General features: G+C 34.7%; 1 protein-coding gene across 10 annotated transcripts in view; it reads left to right on the forward strand.

The window, feature by feature from the left end:
* Window positions 1-27,500, forward strand: part of mdu (meduse) — a 452,262-nt gene that overhangs the window by 214,944 nt on the left and 209,818 nt on the right. Inside the window, exons 1-2 of one of the 10 annotated variants that reach the window (XM_067086255.1) lie at window positions 5,266-5,458; window positions 23,639-23,894. The exons of 5 other annotated variants lie outside the window; for them this stretch is intronic. In XM_067086255.1, the coding sequence (XP_066942356.1) occupies window positions 23,804-23,894 (91 nt within the window). In that variant the 5' untranslated portion in view covers window positions 5,266-5,458; window positions 23,639-23,803. Of the gene's footprint in view, window positions 1-5,265; window positions 5,492-23,609; window positions 23,895-27,500 lie in introns of those variants that run through there. 4 more of the 10 variants (XM_067086257.1, XM_067086256.1, XM_067086258.1 and 1 more) reach the window with 4 other exon arrangements.

A 27,500-nucleotide genomic window follows, 5' to 3' on the forward strand; every position in this document is an offset into this window, starting at 1 on the left:
CTCTCTCTCTCTCTCTCTCTCTCTCTCTCTCTCTCTCTCTCTCTCTCCTTTGCAGCGGCTATATTCAGTAGCTGTGAAGAACAGCCTGCATTGGAAAGTTATACAGACTATTCACTATACAGATATATCATCCACTGGGTTTCACCCACTCAAAAATGGCAGCGTAATCACGTGACCCAGCGTGGAAATCCTGGCGATTTTTGTAAAAATCGCTCCACTGACCTTCTTTGTTCAACTGCATTTGTCATCTTGAAGCGCAAAGGTTCGTTATGATCTTTTTCATCGGTTATTCTGGATGCGACGTGTTGCCGGTAATTTATACGATATTTGTTGCTATTATTCAGAAACTACACTGAAGTTCTGGCGAATACTGAGTATTAGTATTGTATATTTCCTTAATAAGCTGGGTGTACAGTGCAGTTATCATTCCTAAAATTATTATTTTAATAATCAGTATATATATATATATTGTATATATATACACATTATATAGTGTGTGTATGTTTGTGTGTGATATAAATACATACACACATATATACTAGCCTACACATAGCCTATATTAATATATATATATGTGTGTGTATGTATTTATATTGCACACACTATATATATATATATATATATATATATATATATATATATATATATTTATATATATTATATATATATACTGCATATATATATATATATACACATTCATATATATGTATAATATATATATATATAAAAGAAGTCAAAAGCACTTAATTTCTTTTTCTTAAAACTATATATATTTATCAAAGGTAGGAAATGTATATACTGAAGAGCTAGATGGTTTGCATGGAAACAAATCGTAAAATTTTCTTCGATGCCTTACAAAAGTTAATTACGAAGTTGGAAGTAGGGTGTCAGTTTTTTTTTTTTTAAACCAAACTATTTCAGAACCATTCAATCTTGAGATATCGCATTAACCGACGAAAGCACAGCCTGCGACTGGTGAAAAGAGAAACTCGTTCCAACCTTGGCGAACGAAGGAAATGCCTAAGGTAAATAGAGGTGAACTAACAGAAATTTCAGTAAACAAGCATTAGTGTACCCTGACGCAATAGAACTCTGAGCTAAGACCTTGGAAGTCCATGGCACAGGGTCCATGATTCATTCCCCTGATTTAGAACAACGAGCTGTATGTTTACCACCTGGCGTATAGGCTACTGTGGCTAAATGTGGCACCTAAGATAACTCGTATGTCACAAATACGTGAGTCAGTAACAGAAAACTTGGCTGGAATATGCTGTGAGTTCCCTGTTACCCGTGAAACTGATTTTGGTACCATCGGTTGTCAGAACATTTATAGATATTTTAAACGTAATCTTTTTGCTTCATAGTCATTCGCAAGCATGGATTCATATGCATTAAGTTTCTCAGATGATAATTGATTTGTAATGTATTCCTGATGCGTATTAGTAACATTTATAATTTCAAGTGACCCGTTTTTTTTTATAACTTGCAAAAAAATTGTGTGACCTGACAAAATACTTCGCAAATCTGTTGGCTCTTCTCAAAATGATTTTTACCCGTTTTTCCACATTATCTGTTCAACTCGCAGGCCTTGAGTTCATTTTACTTTTAGAATTTCAAAAATTTAAGTTTTATTTTATAATTTTTTTTTTTTTACAAAGTTTTGAAATATGTACATTAGCAATGAATACAAGCTTGTTGATGTAACAGTTATATTTTAGAGTAGAGTTCATTTTTTACAGTTGTAGGAGACTAATTTTTTGTTTTTCACCCGTTGGGTGATATACCATATGGTATGGAGACGCGTGGTCGTACATAAAACTATTGAGCCGGCTTTGTCTGTCCGTGCGCACTTTTTCTGTCCGCCCTCAGATCATAAAAGCTACTGAGGCTAAGGGGCTGCAAATTGTTATGTTGATCATACACCCTCCAGTCATCAAACATACCAAATTGCAGCCCTCTAGCCTCAGTAGTTTTTATTTTGTTAAGGTTAAAGTTAGCCATAATCGTGCTTCTGGCAACGATATGGGACAGGCCACCACCTGGCCGTGATTAAAGTTTCATTGGCCGCGGCTCATATAGCATTATACCGAGACACCGAAAGACAGATCTATTTTCGGCGGCCTTGATTATACGCTGTACAGAAAACTCGATTGCGCCGAAGAAAATTCGGCGCATTTATTACTTATTTTTCTTTTGTCGATTTATAAGAGTATAAATGCTGAAGCATGTGATAATTATGTTAAGTGTATTGGGAGGTCATGCAGAAAAATTAATTTTCTTAAGGTTTAAAATAAGTTTAATTTCTTGGAAAACTTTATATAACGAAAATTCAGTTTCTTTGGAGACTTCTCAATTTCTTTTAAAGGAGGGTCACTCCAAGAACACGGCTTCATGAGTTCCTTTTAAGGACTTCCGTTCTTGGAACGATAATTCCAAGGACATACTTTCTTTGGAGAATTACTCCTGGAATCTAATTTTCCTTGGACAGTCCTTCCAGAAACTTACTTCCTGGAGCGAATTATTAAATAAATTCCCTTTTTTGATAGAATCATTCCAAGAATTTCACTTTCTTTGGAAGGTCATTCCAAAAATTTTGTTTGGAGAATTCATCCAAAAACTACGCTTTCCTTGGAGAATTCTCTGAAGAGTTTTGATTCCTTAGGAGAATGTTTCTTGGGAGAATCATTCCAAGAACTTCACTTTCTTTGGGGAATCGTTCCACGAACTTCACTTTCTTGGGAGAATCATTCCAAGAACTTCACTTTCTTTGGAGAATCATTCCAAGAACTTCACTTTCTTTGGAGAATCATTCCAAGGACTTTACTTTCTTGGGAGAATCATTCCAAGAACTTCGCTTTCTTTGGAGAATCATTCCAAGAACGTCTCTTTCTTTGGAGAATCATTCCAAGAACTTCACTCTCTTGGGAGAATCGTTCCACTAACTTCACTTTCTTAGGAGAATCTTAACTCTCATAGGAGAATCATTACAAGACCTTTACCCCTTTGGAGAATCATTGCAAGAATTTAATTTTCTTTGGAAGATGAGTCCAGTAACCTTTCTTTGGAGAATCATTCCAATGACTTAACTGTTTGAAGAATCGTTGTAAGATTTCAATTTTCATGGGAGGTTCATTCAGAGAATTTAGTTTACATAGGCGAATCTCTGCCAGAACTTCAAGAATTTTATTTTCTTTGGAGGATGAGTACAAGAACTTCACTTCCTTTTGAGAATTGTCCCAATAATTTTATTGGAAGAATTATTACTATAACCCTTTTCTTGGGGAATCCTCTGAAGAACTTCGATTCCTTGGGAGAGTTGTTCCAAGAATTTCACATTTTCGTAAGAATCATTCTGAGAACTTCACTTTCCAGCCATTTTGAAATACGTTGAATTTTCGACCTCTTGATGGTATTTGGACCACTCCCTTATTAAAGAACCATTGTCGTAGAAGATTATTATTTTTGCAGTACTTATTAGCAAATTTGTGAAATTCCTGTTAATATTTGTTATTAGTTTTAACGTTAAATACGCCGTACTGCCATTTAGGCTAATTTTACCTACAATTAACGGTGGAATCTTCTCCATTGTGTTACTATAATTTCAGCAGTTTCCTCATTCGTGGAAAGTAATTAAAAGTTCCCAAGGATAAGACGCAGAAGCTGTCCAGTAATTAGCAGAAGACCTTGAGTTGTCACTGAAGCAGTACAGTAGGTGCTTATACGTATCTGTTTTCTATTCGACTTCATAATTATTCTCTTTTTGCCTCGCCTACTGTTACTCAGTTTGGCAAACGACTTTTTAGCGTTCTCAAGCGGATATTCACGCCATTCGAAAAAACATTTCGTAGATAAATGAAAATCTGTAATTTTGATTTGTAGTTTGGTGACGTATGGCAAATGTTTCTTTTTCGATACGATCATTTCTCAGCAGTGTTAGTTAAAGATCAAAGACTTTGAGGGAGAACAGCGGCCTGGTGGTTTTCCTTGCTGTTATGGTTTATTGTACTTCATTTTCTCTTTCGTGTATTTAGCTCGGCTGGATAACTGTCTCTGTTCTGTCGCACCTGAGCGTTGGCTCCTTTGTCATCGAAGGCGGATTTTTCCATCGTTTTCTGAGAGTGATTTTCTTTACTCCTGAAGCTTATTAGCGTGCTCAGTGAATTAAGCTGTGACGTAATACGTGAGTTATCTTTGCCAAATTGACGAAGGCAAACACTGAGACATAAAGGAATTTATAAAAAATAGATGTATTTCTATATGATATCAAAATAGTGATAGAAATGTATTTTACCTCAATTTTTTTATTCATTTTGCCCTGACAGTTATATAATATATATATATATATATATATATATATATATATATATATATATATATATATATATATATATATATATATATATATATATATATATATATATATATCAGTTATTTTTGTAAAACTTTAGGAGAAGAAATATTTTGTCATGATTCTGTTTGTAATTTTTGTTCGCTCGTATTGCATAAGTAGCATAGACTTCACGTGTTATGTCAGCGTTTACCATTTAACACTGTTTATTCTCCGCTTTTGTAGTCAGTAAGAGAGAGAGAGAGAGAGAGAGAGAGAGAGAGAGAGAGAGAGAGAGATTACATCAGGGTTAATTTGTGCTTTTAACTGTAATTCCATTAAGGAGACAATACATGATTTAGTGTGCATGCTTTTAAAGTCATTTTTTATTTGTAGTCAATTTATGACATTCTGTGTCAAATTTGAAACTATCTATTTGGAAAGATACAAAGGAATTGTTATCAGGTCTGCAACGAAGCCAAGGCTTATTCTGATTATTATAATTATTATCATTATTCACAGTGTGGATTCGTCTTTTATCGAACTCGTTGTACCGTTCACTAGGCCGCAAGGCTTCTACTTAAAAGGTATTAAAGAATTAAGATATTATGAGCATAAATGTTGACATATCTGTCATATACCAAAATGATGACCGAGAAAGAGAAGAAAACGTAATGTTTACGAAAATAAGCAACGCCAAAACGTTAACAAAACGATCATGGAAAGATGACGAAATCTAGAAAAAACTGTAAAAATTACAAGGAACACAAAATATAAAAGTAATAATATGACGAACCATAAACAAAAATAACAATCACCAACGGTGGCATCAGCAACGCCCAGAAACAACCTCCCCGTTGTCATGATCACCTGAGGAAGAGAGAGAAGGAGAGAGAGAGAAAGAGACAGAAGAGGCTTTCTTCTTCTTCTCTGGAGTCGGGTGTCTGTCGCCGAGCCCGATACCGATTTAGTTTCGCTCCAGAGCTTGGACCGTGTGGCCGCGTGTGGCTGTCGATCTCGGCTCTGCTTTGCTTCTCTCCTTGATTGCCTTCGCTTCTGAAGCTGTGACTGGTTTATTTTTTTAATCGTGATTCTAAAGCATTCTTTGATTTGCGTCGGAGGTGATTCGTGGTAAATAGTGAACAGTGCGTTATGTGATACATTGTCAGTGGGAATGTTTTGTTGTTGATATTTTTGTTATATTATATATATACATACACACACACACACACACATATATATATATATATATATATATATATATACATACTATTATCTATCTATCTATCTATCTATCTATATATATATATATATATATATATATATATATATATATATATATATATATATATAAATTATATATAAATTGCCACGTTTTGACATCATTTCTGTGGCAAGGAAGAACACTAGACTAAAACGGAGCTTGATTTTCAAACATCAAAACCCTGAATAAGTCGTGTTCTTTGTCATTTGTAATACTTAAACATGTTAATGTTTTCAAACAAGTTTCGGGGAAAGAGAAGAATGAGAATTTACTCACCAGGGACCGACTGGTAAACGAAAGTATCAGGACGATGAATATTTGACTGTTGTTTATAACACATAACTTGAGCAGCCTCAGGAAATACGGCACGATGTTTATTGCACAATTGTCCTTTTTAGGGCCGTTTCTCAAGGCACGTGGTCTTTCATATGCGCTAAGGAACCTTTTGGTATACAGCTTCTGTATATAGATGAAGATGGAAGGTTGTCACTGGTCTACCTGGCTTGGAGAGAGAGAGAGAGAGAGAGAGAGAGAGAGAGAGAGAGAGAGAGAGGTCGGGGCTAAATATCATGTCAGGTGTTTGTGATCATCAGAATGACTTTAACTTTCCTATAAAGGGAGAAATAGATATTAGAAAGTAAAGCGGAATGAATGAGTTTTTAACTTTTAAGGTCACTGATCTTCTATTGCTAGTATTAATTCTAATTGTAATTATGATTATGCCTTGAGAAAGATCATAGCCGTCACTTTGGATATTGAGAGATAGACAACATAATTCAGTGATAATCTGACAATACACAGAGTGACAACAGTTGCTATTTATTAGTGAAAATAGAATTTAAAAGTGCATTATCAGGAATGCAGACGGTATGAGAGCAGATCTGATGGAGTGGATGACAAATAAGGTCACGCTGTTTACGTAATGGAATGATATTATTCTGCAGTAAGTGGAATGATGCGTCATTCTAGAGGATGATAATATTACGTTTTGGAGTATGGTGTTCTGTACGATTGAATGATGGAATGAGTGCCAGTAATATGTTTCTGACTGCTATTATTATTATTATTATTATTATTATTATTATTAGTGCCATTTCACTCAGTAATAGTATAGCAGGCTTCGAAGGTATAATAGTGCGAATAATATTGAATGTTATTATTATTATTATTATTATTATTATTATTATTATTATTATTATTATTATTATTATTATTCCACAGTATTGTTTTGTTAGTGCGTTTAAATTTAATACAAAGAGCTTTCGAGAACCTGGTCTAAAAATTTAAGGGTAGATCACTAAGAAAATTTTGGAAACAGAATGTAAGGGAAAAAAAATGACAAAAAGAAGCTGGTTTCTTTTGCCTCAGTCATTCTTCCCCTATTTTATTTGCATTTTAGTTTCCAAAATTTTCTCGGGATGTTTTAATTGTCAGTCTTCAGACTCAGACTGACAGCGAATGCTTAGCTGAATCTCGAGAGCGTTCTGCATTATTACTGATCTTATGGGTAATTATCTTCTTATGTAAAAAAGATTCACAATGAAATCTCTTGTTGAATTCGCAGTGCCAAACGCTTGGCTTAAGTTTACAGTAAAAACCTCATATAAGAAAGACGTGGTTACTTACAACCTCCAAAAACTTACGGCAGAATAGGATTCTGATGTGAGCGGCAGTTGGCTGCAGTAAGACCACAAGTCAACTCGCACAGATATCTCGGCAAATATTCAAGTAGAATTCGAACTGAAATCATGTCATGCTTGAACTTTTCCAAAGGCTCGAAGCACCATTAATGACTTGCATTCTCTTTCTCTTTTCTAAAGCAAGGAAGAAGTACCATTTAATTCTGAATTCAGATTGACGTGATTAATGGCAACGGAAATGAGATTAATACCGGTATTGTCACAGCCAGTGCCCTGTCATCTAGAGTTCTCAGTTGATTGATTAATCGTGGTGAAATTAGCTAAGATTGATGTAATGATAATGTACCCCACAGTAATCAGATCATGTCCATAAATAACCTCATTCACGTGACGCTAAATATAGAATTGCTAGAAAACTGTACCACGGTTTGAGTGAAGTCGTTGGAAACGCAGTGAATAGATTCAGATTGCGCTTTAGATGACGAGCAGTAGCAGTAATAGCGGTAATGATTTCAGTAGCTTTAACTGTAGTAGCAGTACTAGTGGCAATGATTTCAGTAGCCTTAACTTAGTAGCAGTAGTAGTGGCAATGATTTCAGCCGCATAATGCTATGAGCAGCAAGAGTGGCAATGATTTCAGCTTCTTTAATGGTATGAGCAGCAAGGGTGGCAATGATTTCAGCTGCTTTTAACGGTAGTAGCAGTAATAGTGGTAATGATTCCAGTAGCTTTAACTTTAGTAGCAGTATTAGTGGTAACGATTTCAGCTGATTTAACGGTAGCAGCAGTAATAGTGATAATTATTTCAGCAGTAATAATGGTAATGATTTCAGTTGCTTTAATATTAGTAGCAGAAATAGTGGTAAAGTAATCGAAGTTTAGATCAATCATGTATGAAGTTCATCATTACCAAAACGATTCTACTGAAGTCGCCACGATACTACTGTTAAGTTGTCATGCGCAGTCACATTAGTTTTTCTGATATACATTTCTCTCGTTTCTGTATTCATATATTTTTCTTTTTGTTGGTGTTTATTTGTTAATACGTTATTTGTTTTTATTCTCTGCTAGAATTTTTTTCCTATTTTTTATCACATAATTCCGTTTTGTTGAAACTTGCAAAGCAATCGTGTGCCGTGGTAGGCGTGTCCCATATGAATATTTTTACCTTTTCAGTCATAATAATAATAATAATAATAATAATAATAATAATAATAAGTACCTCGGAAATCCCGTGTAGAACCTGTTCAGTTGATACTTGGTAACAACAATGTTGATAGAGTTAAGTGTTGCTGTTATAAAAAAAAAAGGAAAACAGAACAGTTATAGGAGCTCACAAGTACCGTCAATAGTAATGGCCTATTTGAAATAAGCCCTCATACATCGTCATAAGTACAGGCGTATTAATTGAAACTTTCAAAAAACGCCATATGAACGGGCTTGTTTTGCAGACATTTGAAATTACCTCATGCTTACTGACATATTTTTTGAAATTAAGTTCCATCACAAGCACTGGCATTTGTGATAGAAACTTGGAATTATTACCAAAGTAATGGCGCACGGATCGCAACGCGTAAGCTCTGGCATATGAGATAGCAAATACTAACACGTTTACTGTACAGTGTATTCATTTCGCTTTTTATTTATTTATTTATTTATTTTGCAGTCGGTTGCCTCTTTTTGACGGTTTTTGTAAGCGATTGCGCAAGAAGTAAAATGGAAAAAGCTAAAAAAAAGGTATATGGAAAAAAAAAAAACATAGGAAAAGATAAGAAATCGAAAAAAAATGGAAAACGAAAAGTCAGCAAAAACGAAGGAACTCAGGAACTGAAAAAAAAGTAAGGAAAAAGTGACATCTCGGCCGATGCGTTTCTCAGACGTCTGCCAAATACCGACATTGTACCGCATGGAACGGGCTTGAATCATTCAGAGACAATGGAACCTTTTATATATTTTTTTTTTTTTTTAGAGTTTTTCCTGTCTTTCACATCTTGTGGAAGAGAATGAAAGGGGAAGTGGATGGCTGCATTGATGTACGGTCCATTTTTAAAATTTAGAATTTGAATGCGCTTAGATATTTTTCTTCGTATAATTCATTATATGTTTGCACTGGCTCAGAGGTCATTAACCTCGCTCTACTAGCAAGAAACCAGAGATTGTGTTACTCGGGGAACTGACTACTTGGCCCTGCTCGTTGAAAAATCCATTGCCTCACTTGACCTGACGAGACAGGGTAGAAAAGGGCATGAGGTCATCACCCTCATCCCAACAAGACTTCGCTGACATGAGAAAGGTTAACACCCTTTGGAGTCAACCCTCAACCTCATAAAGGAAATGTATATTAAAATAAAAATTATATTCGATAGACAACTCCAATCCACTACTTCTACCGCTGGATCGTCCTGCGGCGAGTTTTTTTTTTTTTTTTTTTTTTTAATTTGGATTTTAGGTTATCAGTGGAAAATGTATCCGGAAATACCAGGGAATCCGCTGGTTGCTGCATGTAAATGGACCTGGTAAACGTGACCTTCAGATAACTTTATACTTATATATATAAATACTGCTAGTAGGTTTTCAGTGTAGATCTGTGAAGCGACTGATACTTAGAAGTTTTATTCGTTGAACTTTTTATCTTGGATTCAGTAAATGCATAGCGAACGTGTTAGTGACCTCGTCTTGTTTTTCTCTGGAGCCACCTGGGAAACGCCCTTTTGAAAAAAAAAAATGATTACAAACTGCGTAAAGACGTGACAGCAAGAATGGTCATTAGCGCCGGAAATGCCATGCTTGCTAGAAATAAATGTGAATTCATGCTTAGATAGTTGACAGAAATCCTTGAAATGATGTCAGTGCAACTTAATGAATCACTGTAGATGAATAGAATTAAGCAACTACGTATCGAGTGTTCTGTATTTTTTTAGAAATTTAGACATTTTTTATTTGTAGGTGGATGTGGCGTCACGTTTCTCCAACTTTTCCTTTCTGTTTTAATGGCCTGTCTGTTCACCTCCCTTTTAGAGATACTTCAGTCACTGGCTTAAAGTTCCGCATTCGCCTCCTTGTCGTTTGGAGAATGAAAATGACCACCTTGCGTCAAGGAGAGAGAGAGAGAGAGAGAGAGAGAGAGAGAGAGAGAGAGAGAGAGAGAGAGAGAGAGAAGTGTGTACGTGATTCACCTGATTCAGGTAACGTAGCTTTAGCCGATACATCAAGGGAGAGAGAGAGAGAGAGAGAGAGAGAGAGAGAGAGAGAGAGAGAATGTGATGTGATTCATCCGGATTCAGGTTTTCCCCTGATAGAAAGAAAAGGCAGATGTCTTCAGCTCAGGTTTGAAATGAAATATTAGTGTTTTTTTTTTTTTATTCCTAGAGACAGAGAGAGAGAGAGAGAGAGAGAGAGAGAATGTGATGTGATTCATCAGGATTCAGGTTTTTCCCCTGATAGAAAGAAAAGGCAGATGTCTTCAGCTCAGGTTTGAAATGAAATATTAGTGTTTTTTTTTTTTTATTCCTAGAGACAGAGAGAGAGAGAGAGAGAGAGAGAGAGAGAGAGTATGTGAAGTGATTCATCCAGATTCAGGTTTTTCCCCGATAGAAAAAAGGCAGATGACTTTAGCTCAGGTTTGAAATGAAATATTAGTTTTATTTTTTGATACCATAACGTAGCCTTACTCGATACATCAAGAGAGAGAGAGAGAGAGAGAGAGAGAGAGAGAGAGAGAGAGAGAGAGAGAGAGAGAGAGAGAAGTGTATGTGATGTGATTTAACCGGATTCAGGTTTTTCCCCTGATAGAAAAAGAAGGCAGATGACTTTTACCTCAAGTTTTGAAATGAAATATTAATTTTTTTTTTTATACGGTAACTTAGCTTTAGCCGACACATCGCCGTGCGTAAAAAGAATTAATAATGAAATGTCTGGAATCAAAGAAGGTTTCGACAACTCATGTGGGTTGGGACTTCGCGCCCTGACCTCGCAAGGCAAAATATTTTCTTGCGTTAACTACGAGGTATTTTTCGGAAAAATGATGTGTCATTTCCCAAAAAATGACTGATTTTCGAGAGTGTTTGATTTTAGTTTCAAATAAATAGGAATTACAAAAGTTTTCAGACCCGATTCTTGACGTCTTGCACCATACGTAATCGCTCGGTTTGCGTTGTATGCGCTAAGGTTATACGTCTCCTCTTAATATCCTGAAATGGTCCTATTGTTCCCTGTATTTGAGTCTGTATTGTAACACATTGCCTTCCTCCAGTCCTTCTTTCATTTCTTAATTCCCTTTGCTTGCCAGGTTGCATTAAAAAGATTTTTTTCTACACTTATTTAATTATGCTAAGGAGTGTTTAATCTTGACTGAATATTTTTGGTGTATAGACATAACTGCAAGCGCTACTTTTAGCTTTCTGTAAAAGAAAACTATTGTGCCGGCTTTGTCTGTCCGTCCGCACTTTTTTCTGTCCGCACTTTTCCTGTCCGCCCTCTGATCTTAAAACTACCGAGGCTAGAGGGCTGCAAATTGGTATGTTGATCATCCACCCTCCAATCATCAAAAATACCAAATTGCAGCCCTCTAGCCTCAGTAGTTTTGATTTTATTTAAGGTTAAAGTTATCCATAATCCTGCTTCTGGTAACGATATAGGATAGGCCACCACCGGGCCGTGGTTAAAGTTTCATGGGCCTCGGGTCATACAGCATTATACCGAGACCACCGAAAGATAGATCTATCTTCTGTGGCCTTGATTATACTCTGTACAGAAAACTCGATTGCGCCTAAGAAACTTCAGCGCGCGTTTTTTACTCGTTTAATTTAATATCCTGTGAAATTCTCAGGTAATGTAAAAAATCGTCCAATTTCTCCATTCGGTAATCCCTCAGACATTCTTAGAGTCTGAGTATCAGGAAATTCAGCGTCGCCTAACCTTTGGTCAAGTTATTGTCATGAATGTCTGTTCAGGAAATGAACGACGCTTGAATATGCTTACAGTTATTTAGGCCTGTTGCTATCCTCTATGGAGCAGCCTCTTCATTTATAAAGTCACCTGTGGATTAGCATGTGCCCACAAGGGGAGACTTATTATTTCTGTTCTTATATATATATGTATATAATATATGTAATATATATTATATGCATATATTGTATATATATATATATATATATATATATATATATATATATATATATATATATATATATATGTAATATTCATAATATATATTATATACATATATTTGTATTATGTATATAATATATATTATATATATACACATATACAGTATAATGAGATGGGATTATACCTCCTGACATGGAAACTTATGCTCTTAGATAGATATTCTTGTCGCAAGGTATATCAGCGGTAGGATGGTCACATGAAGACTATTTTTGTATTCACACCTGTAGATTATCTTGTGTCGAAAGGTAATGGATGTTTTGTTCTCAAGTGTGTAATTTATTTATTTATTCGTGCATTAACGACGTATGATGGATGAATATTTCCGGAAACACTATTTATTTATTTTTGTATACTTCGTTTCGCGTTATTAAATTTTTATTAAGTATTTGTTTCTTGTTTTTTGTTTATTTATTTTTTATTTAATTTTTTTATTTTGTTTTATTTAATTGTTTTCATTCTATTCTGTAAAATGGCGAAATAATCGGCTTACCATCTTTCCTATATTTACTTCAATTCCAGTAGATGTCCCTAGCCACTCTGAGCTGGCCCTCCCCTAAAAGCAACTCGCCTCTCTTGCCTTCAAGTAGCCTACTTACGAAGGATAATAATAGCTGTCCTTCGCATGTAAACGAAGCCATTGTCACTAAGCCATGTTACTCTTACGTCCAGTAACTCTCGTTGCTCTTAATATTCTTCCTTCGTTGACGTTTTATCATTATGACTTTGGAATCCTGTTTTGGTCAAGTGATATTTACTTGTTTTATTTTTATTTTTTTAATTTTTTTTTTTTTGCCTTCTGATTTTACTTCTTGCATGTTGTGACTTAACGCTCTCATGAATATATCATACTCCCCTGGTTTTTCGTTTGCATAGAAAAAGCCGTTTTTCCCTAATATGGGTGGCATCTTATAGAATCACTACCGGGTTTAGTTTTAAGTTTTGAATCATGGGAAGTATATGTAAAGTTATGCATGCATGTACTGTGTATGTATATACATATATATATATATGTATATATATATATATATATATATATATATATATATATATATATATATATATATATATATTGCTATACAGTGGGACTAATAAGGTCGAAAGAAGATATATATATATATATATATATATATATATATATATATATATATATATATATATATATATATATATATATATATATCCTTATATGTCACTTAGTAGCGCGTGACAATATATTCAGCTAAGCCAATGATCTTAGTTAAAAAAAAAAAAAAAATATATATATATATATATACATATTCAAACACACACACACACTGAATGGACTGCTGATTCTACTGCACATTCCCCCTTAATTATGATGTTTTGGAGTAATCACAGAAGAATTTATGTGTACTATATTATCTGACCCGATACGAAGAACTGAAAGTCAGTGTCGATCTCCATTCTGGGAAAAAAAAAAGGATGCTATTTGTTGCTCTCTCAACTTTCTTTTTTGGATTTTCACCCACATGTTTCCCGTTACGTGCATCGGCGATTGTCTTTCCATATCTTTGCATGATCGTTCGCGTCATTTCCTCTCTTTTTTTTTTTTTTTATCATTCGTCTCTCGTACTGAGGTAAAAACGCGGACTGGAGAAAGTGCAGTGCGATTGTGTTGTGGAATCTTGCCATTGTCTCTGGCTCCTGTTCATTAGTAGAGACTACTTTCTTGTTCTGTGGGTCCACCTCTCATGTAAACGGCTTATTTAGCTCAGACATACATACGTACATTTATATACATTATACATATTTATATATAAATTTTATATATATATATATATATATATATATATATGTATATATGTATGTACATTGTGCATAAGTATATATGCATACATATATGAATACACACACATATATACACTGTATACAAGTATGTGTGTGTACTGATGTGTGTGTCTGTGAAGTTCAAAGGTCCATAAAAATCAATTAATATAAAATATATATTCCGACAGACACTGCTTCAATTCTGACCACTGGTGAAAGTGGACAGTGGGTGGGTTACAAAAGAGCATTGATTAGGAATATCGAGTTTGAAACAAAGCCTTCGGCGAGAACAGAAATGGTTGTGATCATTTGATGGAAAAGGTCGTTGATTCCCACCTGAACTTAGCCACTGGGGGACCAAACCAGCCCAATTCAGTGCCTGTCTGAAAAAGAACTCGTCCGCAAAATCAAATCTCCAGTGCCTTCCTTACAGGTTCATAGAACGCTGTTTTTTTTTTTTTTTTTTTTTTTTTTTTTTTTTTACAATCTGCGGTTTCTCCTAAGGGGGATGCCCCGGAGAAAAAAGATAATAGTCACTGCCGCATTTATCCTTCTAACCTCTGAATCATTAAATTGTTTGCCCGTAATTCTCGGCCTGTATCTGTCCACACGCAGGAATCTTATTCCATAATATTCACTCCCATGAAAGGTGTAGGTCTCTCTCTTTTTTTTTTTTTTTTTTTTTTTTTTTTTTTACAAAATTTAATTTCCAACACCATCATCAGATACGCGGACCAGTTTTTTTTTTTTTTTTACCTTACGCCTTTTCCCCGTAGTCATCGCTTACTTTCCAGGCTTTTTTTTTTCTTTCCATTTGTCTTTTAATAAGTTTGTTTTCACCTCCTTTGTTCCTTTATTTATTATTGTCTTCTCTGTTTTCACTTTGGTCACACTGGAGCATTTTCTCTTTTTGGAAGCATTCTTAGATTGTGAATACACTTTAGACGTTGTTCATAATAATAATAATAATAATAATAATAATAATAATAATAATAATAATAAACAATATAGTAATATTATTATTATTAATAATTCCGGTTAAATGGGATGGCTGTATATTTTGAGTTAATTCTTCTCAATCTTCTTCATAATTCTTTTCTCTTCCGCAATAATATTAGACAATAATTGGCCAATGTTCATATTTTGGAAAAGGGAAATGTATCAGCAGTGTATTTACTGCATGATTGTAAATACGCAACTAATTTATTTATCTTTACAAACTATGAAATTTTCCAATTATTGTCCAATATTGAAGTGTAAGAGAAAAGGATTATAACGAAGGTTGAGAAGATTCATTATAAAGTTAACTCAAACTATGCAGCCATCCTGTTTAAGAGGACTTGTTTCAAAGAGGAATTACTGCCTTCCAATAATAATAATAATAATAATAATAATAATAATAATAATAATAATAATAATAATAATTTGTTTTTCTTACACTGAATTTGTTATTGTAAGACAATCTACACTATATTATACCCACTCGTGCCCTTCGGATCAACGTATCTCCTTTACCGGTTAACCCTGGCATCAACTCGTTTGCCCAGTGGCTCCAACACCGAGGAGAAAAAAAATGATAAATAAAAAATGATAATGGCCCGATAAACCTGCTTGTGTTTTGGGGAGGAAGATCAGCTCTTATAGTTCATAACTCGACAAACCTGCTTGAGTGTTGTGGCCAGAGAAAACAGCTTGATTTTTTTTTTTTTTTGCTTTTTTTTTATAGGGTTTTGTTCCTTGAAGTACTTTTTACATATAGGTTTCATGTTCGTCAACGTCCCTTACTTTTAGTATTCTCTTTTTGGCTCTTTAAAACAATCTTTGTTTATTTTCGTCTAATTTTTAATTTTGTAATTTTTGGCTTTTTCGTTTTTTTATTTTTTTTATTATTTAAATTTTCTAGGAAGACATTTATGACACCTTAATGTATTTTTTATACATTCTTCTGGCTTACTTCCTTCGTTCTTTAAGGCGTTTTCTCATATTTGTGGTAGCTGTTATTGGGCCGTTGATGTTGATAAGGAGCTGAAAAAAAATATTTTCTTCCCCAATTATATTAACCTTTCAGGTGAGCAACAGATGCTATTGAGATTACCTCGGTGAGAAAATGTCAGTGTTCCCTCATTCAGAAGAACAATAATATTAACAATAATATTCATTATTCATTATAATATCAATATAAATGATAAAAATGATATTTTCGCCAAGACTTTAAATAATACTGAGAATTCATTCATTTTCAGAATTTGTATTGTGCTTAATTTTAATCACACATACGAACATTGAAATTTAGGTAGTGTACCTATTTTGGATTGATAATATCTTGCGAGTTTTTTTTTTGTCTTGATATATATATATATTTACAGTGTCATATAATACAGAGAAGTAGCAATGATATCGAAAGGATAACAGCAATTATGTAATACTGACAACAGCTCAGTTTTTTATTTATTTATTTATTTTTTGTCATCGGGGAATGGCAGACCAGAAGACCATTTGTTACGATCGATTCGAGGTTTCCCACGGATATCACTCGGCTCATGTTTTTTTATCTTTTTTTATTTGTATTATCAGTACAACGCTGACCAGTTCTTCTGGTTGGTGAATCTTCTATGAATTGTGTTGGTGGGGCGGGAGTGGGTGTGGGGGGGAGAGGTGCCTGTAATAGATATAGGAACTATCTACGCGATCTAGGGATGAGTCACTCTCCTAGAGTGTCGAGCACTGGGGACTTTTATCCATTCGGTTTTTCATATCAAATATGGCAGGGTTGCCTTGTATCAATAACAATATATTATTATCCCTGTGGGTCAGTAGGCAAAGAATTCTCATATGTATAAAATTATGATGTATTCACAAAAAAAAAAAAAAAGTTAAATTCTCTTGGTGATTTCCTGTTAGATCTTAATTTCTGTTGATGATTCCGAAATAAAGAAAAGCAGGTGTCAAAAGTTAAGAACAGTTATTGTTTTCCTGAGTGAATGAAGACAGTCTGGCCCTTCTATAACAATGAAGCAAGGCAATGATTTTGTGTAGTTCACTTGGTTTCTTTCTTTTGTTGTCATCTATAAGAGAAGAACCATCAAATCGATCATTATTATTTCTGCCACTATATAATGGTAGGTGAGGTTAGTTTAAATTAACTAAGTTAGATTGGGTTAGGTTGTGGTTTCAATTACTATGCAATGATAAGTGAGGTCAGGGAAAATTAGCTCATGTTAGATTAGGCATGGTTAAGTTAGGTTCGTTTAAGCTAGACTTGGGCCTAAATGGCTCACAGGAGTGCCGAAAATCCTTGAGATCCGGGATTGAAGCCGAAAAGAAGGATTTACACTTACATTTTGGAAACCTGAGCAGAAAGTAGATACAGCTCTTCAGAATGTGGAATTACTGACAGTAGATACTCTTGAATTGAAAAAAGAATAAAATATACGGAAAAGGAGAAACTAGTTTAATTACAACAGTGGGTTTACCACTAACCATATGTGTTGCTGGTTGAATTCTGTGCTTACGGAAATGAAATCAAAACTGTTTTCATATGTTGCATAATCATCGCAAGAACACTTCTTCCAAAGCACAAAGCACTAACATTGAACGATCGATTTTCATAATGGCTTGGTGACTAGAATTTCTGCTCTGACCTCGCAATATGGCTGACGACGGATCATATTACTTTGTTTTTTAAAGGTGATACGATGATTCATTAAGTAAAGACAGCTCTTTTGTTATTTATTTCTGCTGTTGTATAAATGTTAAAGCAATGGCCGCGTTATTGTATAGGCCTCAAGGAGAATGGGAAAAATGATGGAGGGGTTAACTTCTTATAAGAAGGAAGTAAAAGTGCGTCAAGGAAACAGAAGAGGGAAATAGAACCGAAGGTCTGTTAGTTAATCAATAGTTAAATAGACTTTCTAGTATATCATACGACTGGATAGTGGAAATCACATAAATGAGATGGCAGAATACATATGATATTGGGAGACGCTAGAGTGGAACTTATAGTCTCTCTCTCTCTCTCTCTCTCTCTCTCTCTCTCTCTCTCTCTCTCTCTCTCTCTCTCTGTGATACATGCACACACACACACACATATACACACACACATATATATATATATATATATATATATATATATATATATATATATATATGTATATATGTATGTGTGTGTGTGTGTTATCACTATATTGTGATCGGAAATAAAAGAGTAAAAGCCTCAATAATGTAAATGATGGACTTTATTTTTCCCTGCTTTATCCTTTTTGTATTTTGAAAAATACAGTCTATCATTTACATTATTGTGGCCTTTTACTCATTATATACATATATATATATATATATATATATATATATACACTATATATATGTGTGTGTGTATGTGTATGTGTATAAGTGTGTAATATGTAACAGCCAAGATGACCTTGTAACTTATCGCTTTCTTCACACCGTGGGTACCCTTGTCACTGAAAAGCCTTGAATCCGAAATGAAGATCAGATGAAGAAACCTCAATGACCAGTGAGGAGAATCGAATTCGTGCTCCTTGAGTTCAGGGGAGGTCAAGCTAAAGCAATTTCCATGCCTACATTAAATCTTATACAGTTACGTTTTGCTAGACGTACATAATAGTTTATTTTAAATTATTTTAAGCCCGATTAATAATATAATATAATATATATATATATATATATATATATATATATATATATATATATATATGTGTGTGTGTGTGTGTGTGTGTGTGTGTGTGTTTAGGTGCATAAATGGTTAGCAAAATTTAGAATATCAACTGTAGATAAATATCTGTTTTTTTCACATTAAGGGAGCTGAGAATCTCACTCGTCGTCAGTCAGTTCCCAGAAGCGCGTCAATTCTGGTAAGCTTCTTGAGTGTTATGTACAGTACTGTACCCGACTGCTACATAAGGCATAGGGCCGAGGCAAAACGACTCTAGACAAACCTGTTTGCGTCTGCTTCCAGAGAGAGAGCTAGTTTAATTCATATATATATAGATATATATATATGGAGTGCACCAGTGAACTATAGATCTAGCCATTTGTATATATAAATTTATATACTGTAATACTGTATATATATATATATATATATATATCTAATGCATTGTTTGGTTTCACACGTCTGTTTTGATATAATGGTAAACAGCGTGCTTTCACTTCTCTCTCTCTCTCTCTCTCTCTCTCTCTCTCTCTCTCTCTCTCTCTCTCTCTCGTCAGCCCTTGCAGTCCTCATTCATGATTACATGTTTTCAAAGCCAGCTAAATTGAAATGGTGTGTCCAGTCATTGGAAAGAACACTCGCGTCAGCCACATTACACTCACATGAGCAAAATCTCTCTCTCTCTCTCTCTCTCTCTCTCTCTCTCTCTCTCTCTCTCTCTCTCTCTCTCTCTCAAGTGATTTTGTTATCATCATTTTAAGTTTCAGTGTGTTATACTTTACCCGTAACATTCGTTAGCGTGCATCTTATCTGTGGAGTTCCTGTGACGTAGTTTCTTAAGTCACTAGTTTTATGCAAAATTCCTAAAGTTTCTGCCAATTGTGCAAGAACAAGAAACGTGTTATTGGGAAGGATGTTATTTTTTCCTCTAGAAGAATGATATGCATGACGAATAAACATTTCTCTGGTATTTCTTCTCATGACCTTAAATTTGCCGTGTAATGTTCCATCTGCATTCAAGGATATCTGTAAAACCTATTAATGGATTTCGAAGGAATTTTTCTTTTGGATGGAATATAGACCAACGAAGGATTAGTTGGACGTGATTCCAGTATTTACGATGTTTTTTTTTATTATCTGTTGTAGCTATGCTAGATAAACCACACTTTATTTTGTAAGACTTACTTAACCGTCAATAATCTGTGTACAACCTCAGTTAATCACCGAGTCCGTACACTGCGCAGTTATCTCGTGAAAACTACCGTCTCTATATATCTTTTCAGTTTTTGATAGTTGTTTTCCTGAAGGTGCTTATTTTGTGGATATTCGAAGGTAATAATAACGAAGCATCAACGCTGACATCTGATCAAAAACGAGAGATTAAAAGCCAGTGAGTGTATATATATATATATATATATATATATATATATATATATATATATATAAATATATATATTATATAATCCGTCTTCCCAGAACTGAGGGAGGCTCAGAACCCATGCACAGAAGGCTTCCACGCCAATAAGTGCTTCTCTCTCTCTCTCTCTCTCTCTCTCTCTCTCTCCATATATATATATATATATATATATATATATATATATATATATATATATATATATATATATATATACAATGTATGTATGTGTTTGTGTGTTTGTGGTTGTGCTGCTGAGAGAAGGTAGTTTGCGTTTCGCAAACAGCCCACTGAAAGGACCTTTTGGTCTCCGATGAAACGTTGCTTCACGCATCTCGTCGAATGGCCACCAGATAATTACGAAATCAAACGGACTAGCGAGCGACTTCAATGAACCGCTCAGAAGAAAATGACCCGGATTCGTTGTAAAAGAAAATTCGTGACGGGTTTCTGTGCGTTTTCGAAGTCGCGTTCTGTTGAGAGAGACTTTACAAATTTTGTACGAAATTCAGAGTGAGACTGAAAACTGTATGGAATTCAGAGTGAGATTGAACACTGTACAAAATTCAGAGTGAGGCTGAAAACTATGAAATTCAGATTGAGACTGAAAACTGTACGAAATTCAGAGTGAGACTGAAAACTGTACGAAATTCAGAGTGAGACTGAAAACTACAAAATTCAGAGTGAGACTGAAAACTGTACGAAATTCAGAGTGAGACTGAAAACTACGAAATTCAGAGTGAGACTGAAAGCTACGAAATTCAGGCTGGAAACTGAAAGCCAGAGTGAGACTGAAAACTGGAAATTCAGAGCGAGACTGAAAACTTCGAAATGCAGTGCTGAAAACTACGAAAGGCAGAGTGAGACCGAAAACTGTACGGAATCCAGAGTGAGAACGAAAACTACGAAATTCTGAGTGAGACTGAAAACTACGAAAGCCAGAGTGAGACTGAAAACTTCGTAATCAAGAGTGAGACTGAAAAATACGAAATTCAGAGTGAGACTGAAACATACGAAAGTTAGAGTGAGACTGAAAACTACGAAATTCAGAGTGAGACTGAAACTACGAAATTCAGAGTGAGACTAAAAAATACGAAATTCAGAGTGAGACTGAAACATACGAAAGTTAGAGTGAGACTGAAAGCTACGAAATTCAAAGTGAGACTGAAAACTACGAAAGCCAGAGTGAGACTGAAAACTACGAAATTCAGAGCGAGACTGAAAACTTCGAAATGCAGAGTGAGACTGAAAACTACGAAAGGCAGAGTGAGACCGAAAACTGTACGGAATCCAGAGTGAGAACGAAAACTACGAAATTCAGAGAGAGACTGAAAACTACGAAATTCAGTGTGAGACTGAAAACCACGAAATTCAGAGTGAGACTGAAAAATACGAAATTCAGAGTGAGACTGAAACATACGAAAGTTAGAGTGAGACTGAAAACTACGAAATTCAGAGTGAGACTGAAACTACGAAATTCAGAGTGAGACTAAAAAATACGATATTCAGAGTGAGACTGAAACATACGAAAGTTAGAGTGAGACTGAAAACTGCGAAATTCAGAGTGAGACTGAAAACTGTACGAAATTCAGAGAGAGACTTATAGAGATTGTATACAAAATTCAGGAAGAATTTCAAAAATTCTATATAAAATTCAATTAGGGACTAAAAATTGTAAAGAAAATTCAGAGAGGGAGATTCAAAGTATGTATGCGAAATTCAAACTTTCAAATGATGTGTAGGAAATTCAGAGAATTAAAGAACAACTGTAAACGAAATTAATTTTTTCAAAAACTGTTTATGAAATTCAGACTTAAAAAAATGTGTTCGAAGTTCAGTGACTTAAAAAATTATGCGAAATTCAGTGACTTGGAAATTGTAGGCGAAATTCAGTGACTTAAAAAATCGTATACGCAATTCAGTTTTTCAAAAATATCATACAGAATTCAGACTTTTAAAAATTGTAAATGATATTCAGTCTTTCAAGAACTATATATACACAATATCCAGAGGGCCTAAACACTGAAACGAAGTTTTCTGTGAAACTTTCAAACGTTGATGACGCCATTCAGATCCAGCTTTACAAAACCGTATACAAATTAAGAGGCTCGGAAATAAAACGAGGTGAAGAGATAAATTAAAAATAATAATAATAATGATAATAATAATAATAATAATAATAATAATAATAATAATAATAATAATAATATTCTCTTCTCCCTAATGAATACCATATTTTTTGAGAAGCTTGAATTTCAGTCAGTGGCAACTGTGGGCTTGTTCCATATGAATAGGGTTCATCTGAATAATAATAATAATAATAATAATAATAATAATAATAATAATAATAATAATAATAATAATAATAATTCTCTTCTTCCTAATGAGCGCCATATTCTTTGGAAGCTTGATTTTGAAATCAATGGCTCCAGTGGGATTGTTCCATATGAATAGAGTTCATCTTCTGAATAATAATAATAATAATAATAATAATAATAATAATAATAATAATAAAGTTTCTCTTCCTAATGAGCACCATACTCTTTGGAAGCTTGAATTTCAAGTCAATGGCCGCTTTGGGCTTGTTCCATATGAATAGGGTTAATCTAATGAATAATAATAATAATAATAATAATAATAATAATAATAATAATAATAATAATAATGTGTAGGATTGTAACCGGGTCGATGTTGTGTAAGACTTCTGAACGAGAAATTCAACTTTGACTCAGCAACTTTGAGGATGGATACTGTATTGAATGTCATGCAGCTTTTTTTTTTTTTTTCTGGTGACCCACAATCAGGCAAAACGACTTTTCTGCCGAAATTGCAGATCGGAATTTTGATCAAGAATGCAGTGTTAAAACATCAGTTATGCATCCACATAATGAGGGTAAAACGTGATGAAAATGACCAAATATGTGAATTCCTGTTCGACCCAAGGTCCAACGCATCACGCGTCGCTTTTTGACCTCTTGCGTGGGTTAAACGAGGTCGTCACTTGTCTTGAGATTTGGATGGTCGAGTCTCTCTGAGAGGGTTAAAACATCGATATATATATATATATATATATATATATATACATATATATATACATATATATATATATATATATATGTACATATAAATATACACACATACATGCATACATATATATATACATATATATATGTATATAGATTCAGTATATATATATGTATATATATATAATTATATACCTGTATCAATATTATATATATATATATATATATATATATATATATATATATATATATATATATATATATATATATATATATATATATATACACATACAGATAATTCTTCACTTCCAGTTGACTTTTCTTTACATGTTTATTAAAAGGTACCAAATGAAATCAGAGACATTTTTGAAACATTTTGATATGAGTGATAGCCAATAAAGAATTTTAATAGGCCCCACGTGAAGGCAAACCCCAGTTCCAAGGATCAAATATTGGTGAGAGTATTTTCATTGAAGACTAGAGAGAAAGAGTGAATAAACTGAACAATGATGATGTCATATCGGACGGAGTGTACCATCATGCTCAAGCCTTCGAAGACTTGTCAGCAAACAGCGCTGTCTTCACCGGAGCAAAAAGGTCAGTTGAAGGTTTTGGTGTTTGCTGATTTCATTTTCATGGTTTTTTTTTTTATTGTTGTCTCTCTTTTTTGTATATTTTTTGTGAAACTGATTTTGATGCGTTATTTCATTCTTTGCTTATACTGATATTACTTTTTTGTGAGTTTGCTCTCTCTCTCTCTCTCTCTCTCTGTTGTTGATGCACTGTTTATTTAATTCTTTGCCGCGAAGAAGTGGTTGGTCTTTGGGCAAATTTGCTACATTTAACTCAAAAAGAAGTTTATTTGATATTATGTGTTCAATATCGTAAATACGCGTGTCTAAATTATAATAACTAACATACTGTTTCAAAACCTTTGCTTAGCAAAGAACATTTTTAAGTGATTTGCACTTTGTGAGTCATTTCTCCTCCATCATCCCTTGAATTCGAAAATAATTGTCTGTAATTATGCCAAAAATTGCTCTGAATGACGCGGTCTTGATTCGATTGCCTTTTGCGTGACACGCCTCAACTACTGTGTCTTGGAAAAATTCTTGTTGCATTGTTCCCGTGTTTACGGCGGCCAGACTTCTGGGTCTTTTCCCGTTGCTCCTGCACTTATTGTAGCATTAATTCTGAGGGTAGATCAAACGCATTCCGTGCCTTTGTTCTTTTATTTTACGTCTCATTCCTCGTGTCTTCGCTGGTGTTTTCCGTTTGTTGTCTTGTGTTACAGTTGGACTTAGTTTCGAGTCGTTTTAGTTGTTCGATTCCTTGTTCTTGTGTTTAGAGTTCAGTTTGACAGGTGAACTTTGAGTCGGTTTAGCTGTTCGATTCCGTTGTTCTTGTGTTCAGAGTTGAGTTTTACAGGTTGTTCCAATTCTGTGTTACTGTGCTCAGTGCTGATTTTATTTTGAGTTTTTTTTTTTTCAGCCGCGTTTCGTATCATTTTTTTTCCTGTGTGTAGGTTGTGTTCTGGGTTTTGTCAGCCATGTTCCGTTTTATATTGTTTCAACCGAGCGCTTTTTCTTCGTTCATCTTTCTTGGGTGATCTTCATTCTGAGGTACGTCACCCACATTCCAGTTAATCGTGCATTTGTTTATTGTAAATTTCATTACGAGTCCTTTCAGCTGTTTTCTGTCACATCAATCTGTGTACAGAAGAGATTTTATTCCTAATTTTGTAAGCCGCGTTCTGTACCTGTTTTGATTTTGTTGAAGATTTCATTGCGAGTTTCGCAGGCATGTTCTACTTTGTCTCTCCTACTTGTAGAATCTATTTTATTATGAGTTTTATCAACTACATTCCTATTCATTTTGCTACGTTTAGTGGGCATTTTCTTCCGAATTTACTCATCCGTGTTCCGTTTTGTCGCTTCTGTTCGACCTGAACCAAGTCTAGGCTTTGAGAGTCGGCAGTCCAATGTCTTCTTTCTGCTTTTGGAGTGAATTTTATTCCAAGCTCTGTCAGTCACCCGGGACTAATCTCTCTCTCTCTCTCTCATCGCACTGGTCTATGGCACAATCGTAGCTCGCTGAGTTCCCAAACAAAGTGACTAATTTCTGATTATTAACCGGGCGAGGCGGGTCGGTATGGGCAAGTTCTTGTTGACCTAAGTAGTGAATTATGTACTCAGTTGTTAGTCGATTGTTTTAGGAGGCAGCTGAATGGGGTAGAGTAACATTGTGCCCATTATTTATGGATGTTTCATACATGCCGGTATCCAATATCCGATCTGAGAGTCGGTCATCCGTACGTTTTTCCGGATCGGTGGACAAGATCTCGCGGTTTGGACTGGGAACTTTCTACCGTCGTGCGGCCACCGTCGACACAGTGACTCTGTGGACAAGAAAGCTGACGATGGAAGGATGACTTGAGAGACGGGCAGATTTTCCTGCTCTATTTTACATCTTAATGCAGAGTTAACTTTTTTTTTTCTTTTTATTCGAGTGCATTGTTGGTTTAATACTTATTATTTTAAACCCTTTGATGGGTTAGAATTGGTACGCTGCTCTTCTTTCTGGAACGGAGAGAGGACCAGTTAATTTCATAGCATTCTGGTTTGGGTGTTATTGAAATGGTTTGTTTATTTGTAATTAAGGTAAATAAACACCCGCTATCAGGCATAGAACACTGATACCTAGGTTAAACTATCTGCGGATTCAAGGAGAATCTTTATTTTTTATTCACTCATCTGAAGAATATTACAATCAAGACTTTTATTTTTAAATTCATCTACTTTGGAGGTCTCAAGAAGGTTTATTTTATTTATTAGCATCATTGCAATTTAATTCACTATTGATTATCAGTATAATTTATTAGAAGAAACGGTGACAGTATATATTAGCTCCCGTATACTGTCATAGGCCCAGTAAAGTGGTTGATTATTATTAAGTAAATAAAATAAAAAATTGTGTACTTGGCGGGATGAAGTGCGTGTAATGGTTAACGAAGAAATGGTTTTGAAATTAGGCAGTTTCTGTTACCATTGTTTGTTATAAGCTACATTTGATTTGTTTTTGATGATGATAATATTTTAAAGTAACTGGTATTAATCGTTGCACTGAATTCCTTTTGATCACAAACTATAATTACTTTGAAAAATCAAGACCTTTCATGTCAGGGTGACCATGTTTAGTCTTCTGAACCTAGGATAAGTTTTATAATAACCTGAACTCAACTTAGATGTTGCTCACAAGAAAATGTGTTTATAAAAGCAGTCGCAAGATGTGTGTCAACCCGTTTTTCCCTGAAATGTTCTTTTGATTGGCGCTGGTTTTATTTTTAAAAGTAAAGAGCTTTCGAATTCAAGCAAGCGTTTTTTCTTTTATTGTTCTTTTGATTGTAGTTGTTTTTTTATGTAGTTTTCTGTAAAAGAAAACTATTGAGATGGCTATTTGTCTGTCCGTCCTAATTTTTCTGTCCGCCCGCAGACCTTAAAAACTACTGAGGCTAGAGGTCTGCAAATTGGTATGTTGCTCATTCACCCTCCAATTATCAAACATATCAAATTGCAGCCCTCTAGCCGCAGTAGTTTTTATTTTATTTAAGGTTAAAGTTAGCCATGATCGTGCGTCTGGCACCGACATAGGTGCCCATAACACAGGCCACCACCGGGCCATGAAAGTTTCATGTGCCGCGGCTGAGAGTTTCATACAGCATTATACGCTGTACAGAAAACTCTGTTGCTCCGAAGAAACATCGACGCATTTTTTACTTGTTTGTAAAAGCAAAGAACTTTCGAACTCAAGTAAGCGTGATTCAGTCTCTGGAACGCAGCGTATTAGTAACTGGTCCTTTTCAGAATAAGAGTCTGTCACACTGAACATTTGTCATTGTCATTTCACCTCGTTTCGCAGCGCTGAATCGTAAATCATTGAATCGGAAATGGAAGCAGCAGAAAGTTCATTTCTTCTTCAACATTGTTGATGAGGTTGGAATTAGACTTCCTGCGGCTTCCGCGGACGCCGACCAATCTGAGGTCTGGACCAATTGGACCAACGCGTTCCACCGGAAAGATTGGGACATTCGTCTGTGGTTGCCCTCTGTTAATGGATTTTTCTGAAGCAGTCATCAACAGCTGATGAACTACAATTTTGTATCTGGAACCCGCTATCTCGATGTTTTTGTAACTGCTGGCGCAT

This window comes from Macrobrachium rosenbergii, chromosome 42 (assembly GCF_040412425.1).
Source record: "Macrobrachium rosenbergii isolate ZJJX-2024 chromosome 42, ASM4041242v1, whole genome shotgun sequence".
NCBI lineage: Eukaryota > Metazoa > Arthropoda > Malacostraca > Decapoda > Palaemonidae > Macrobrachium > Macrobrachium rosenbergii.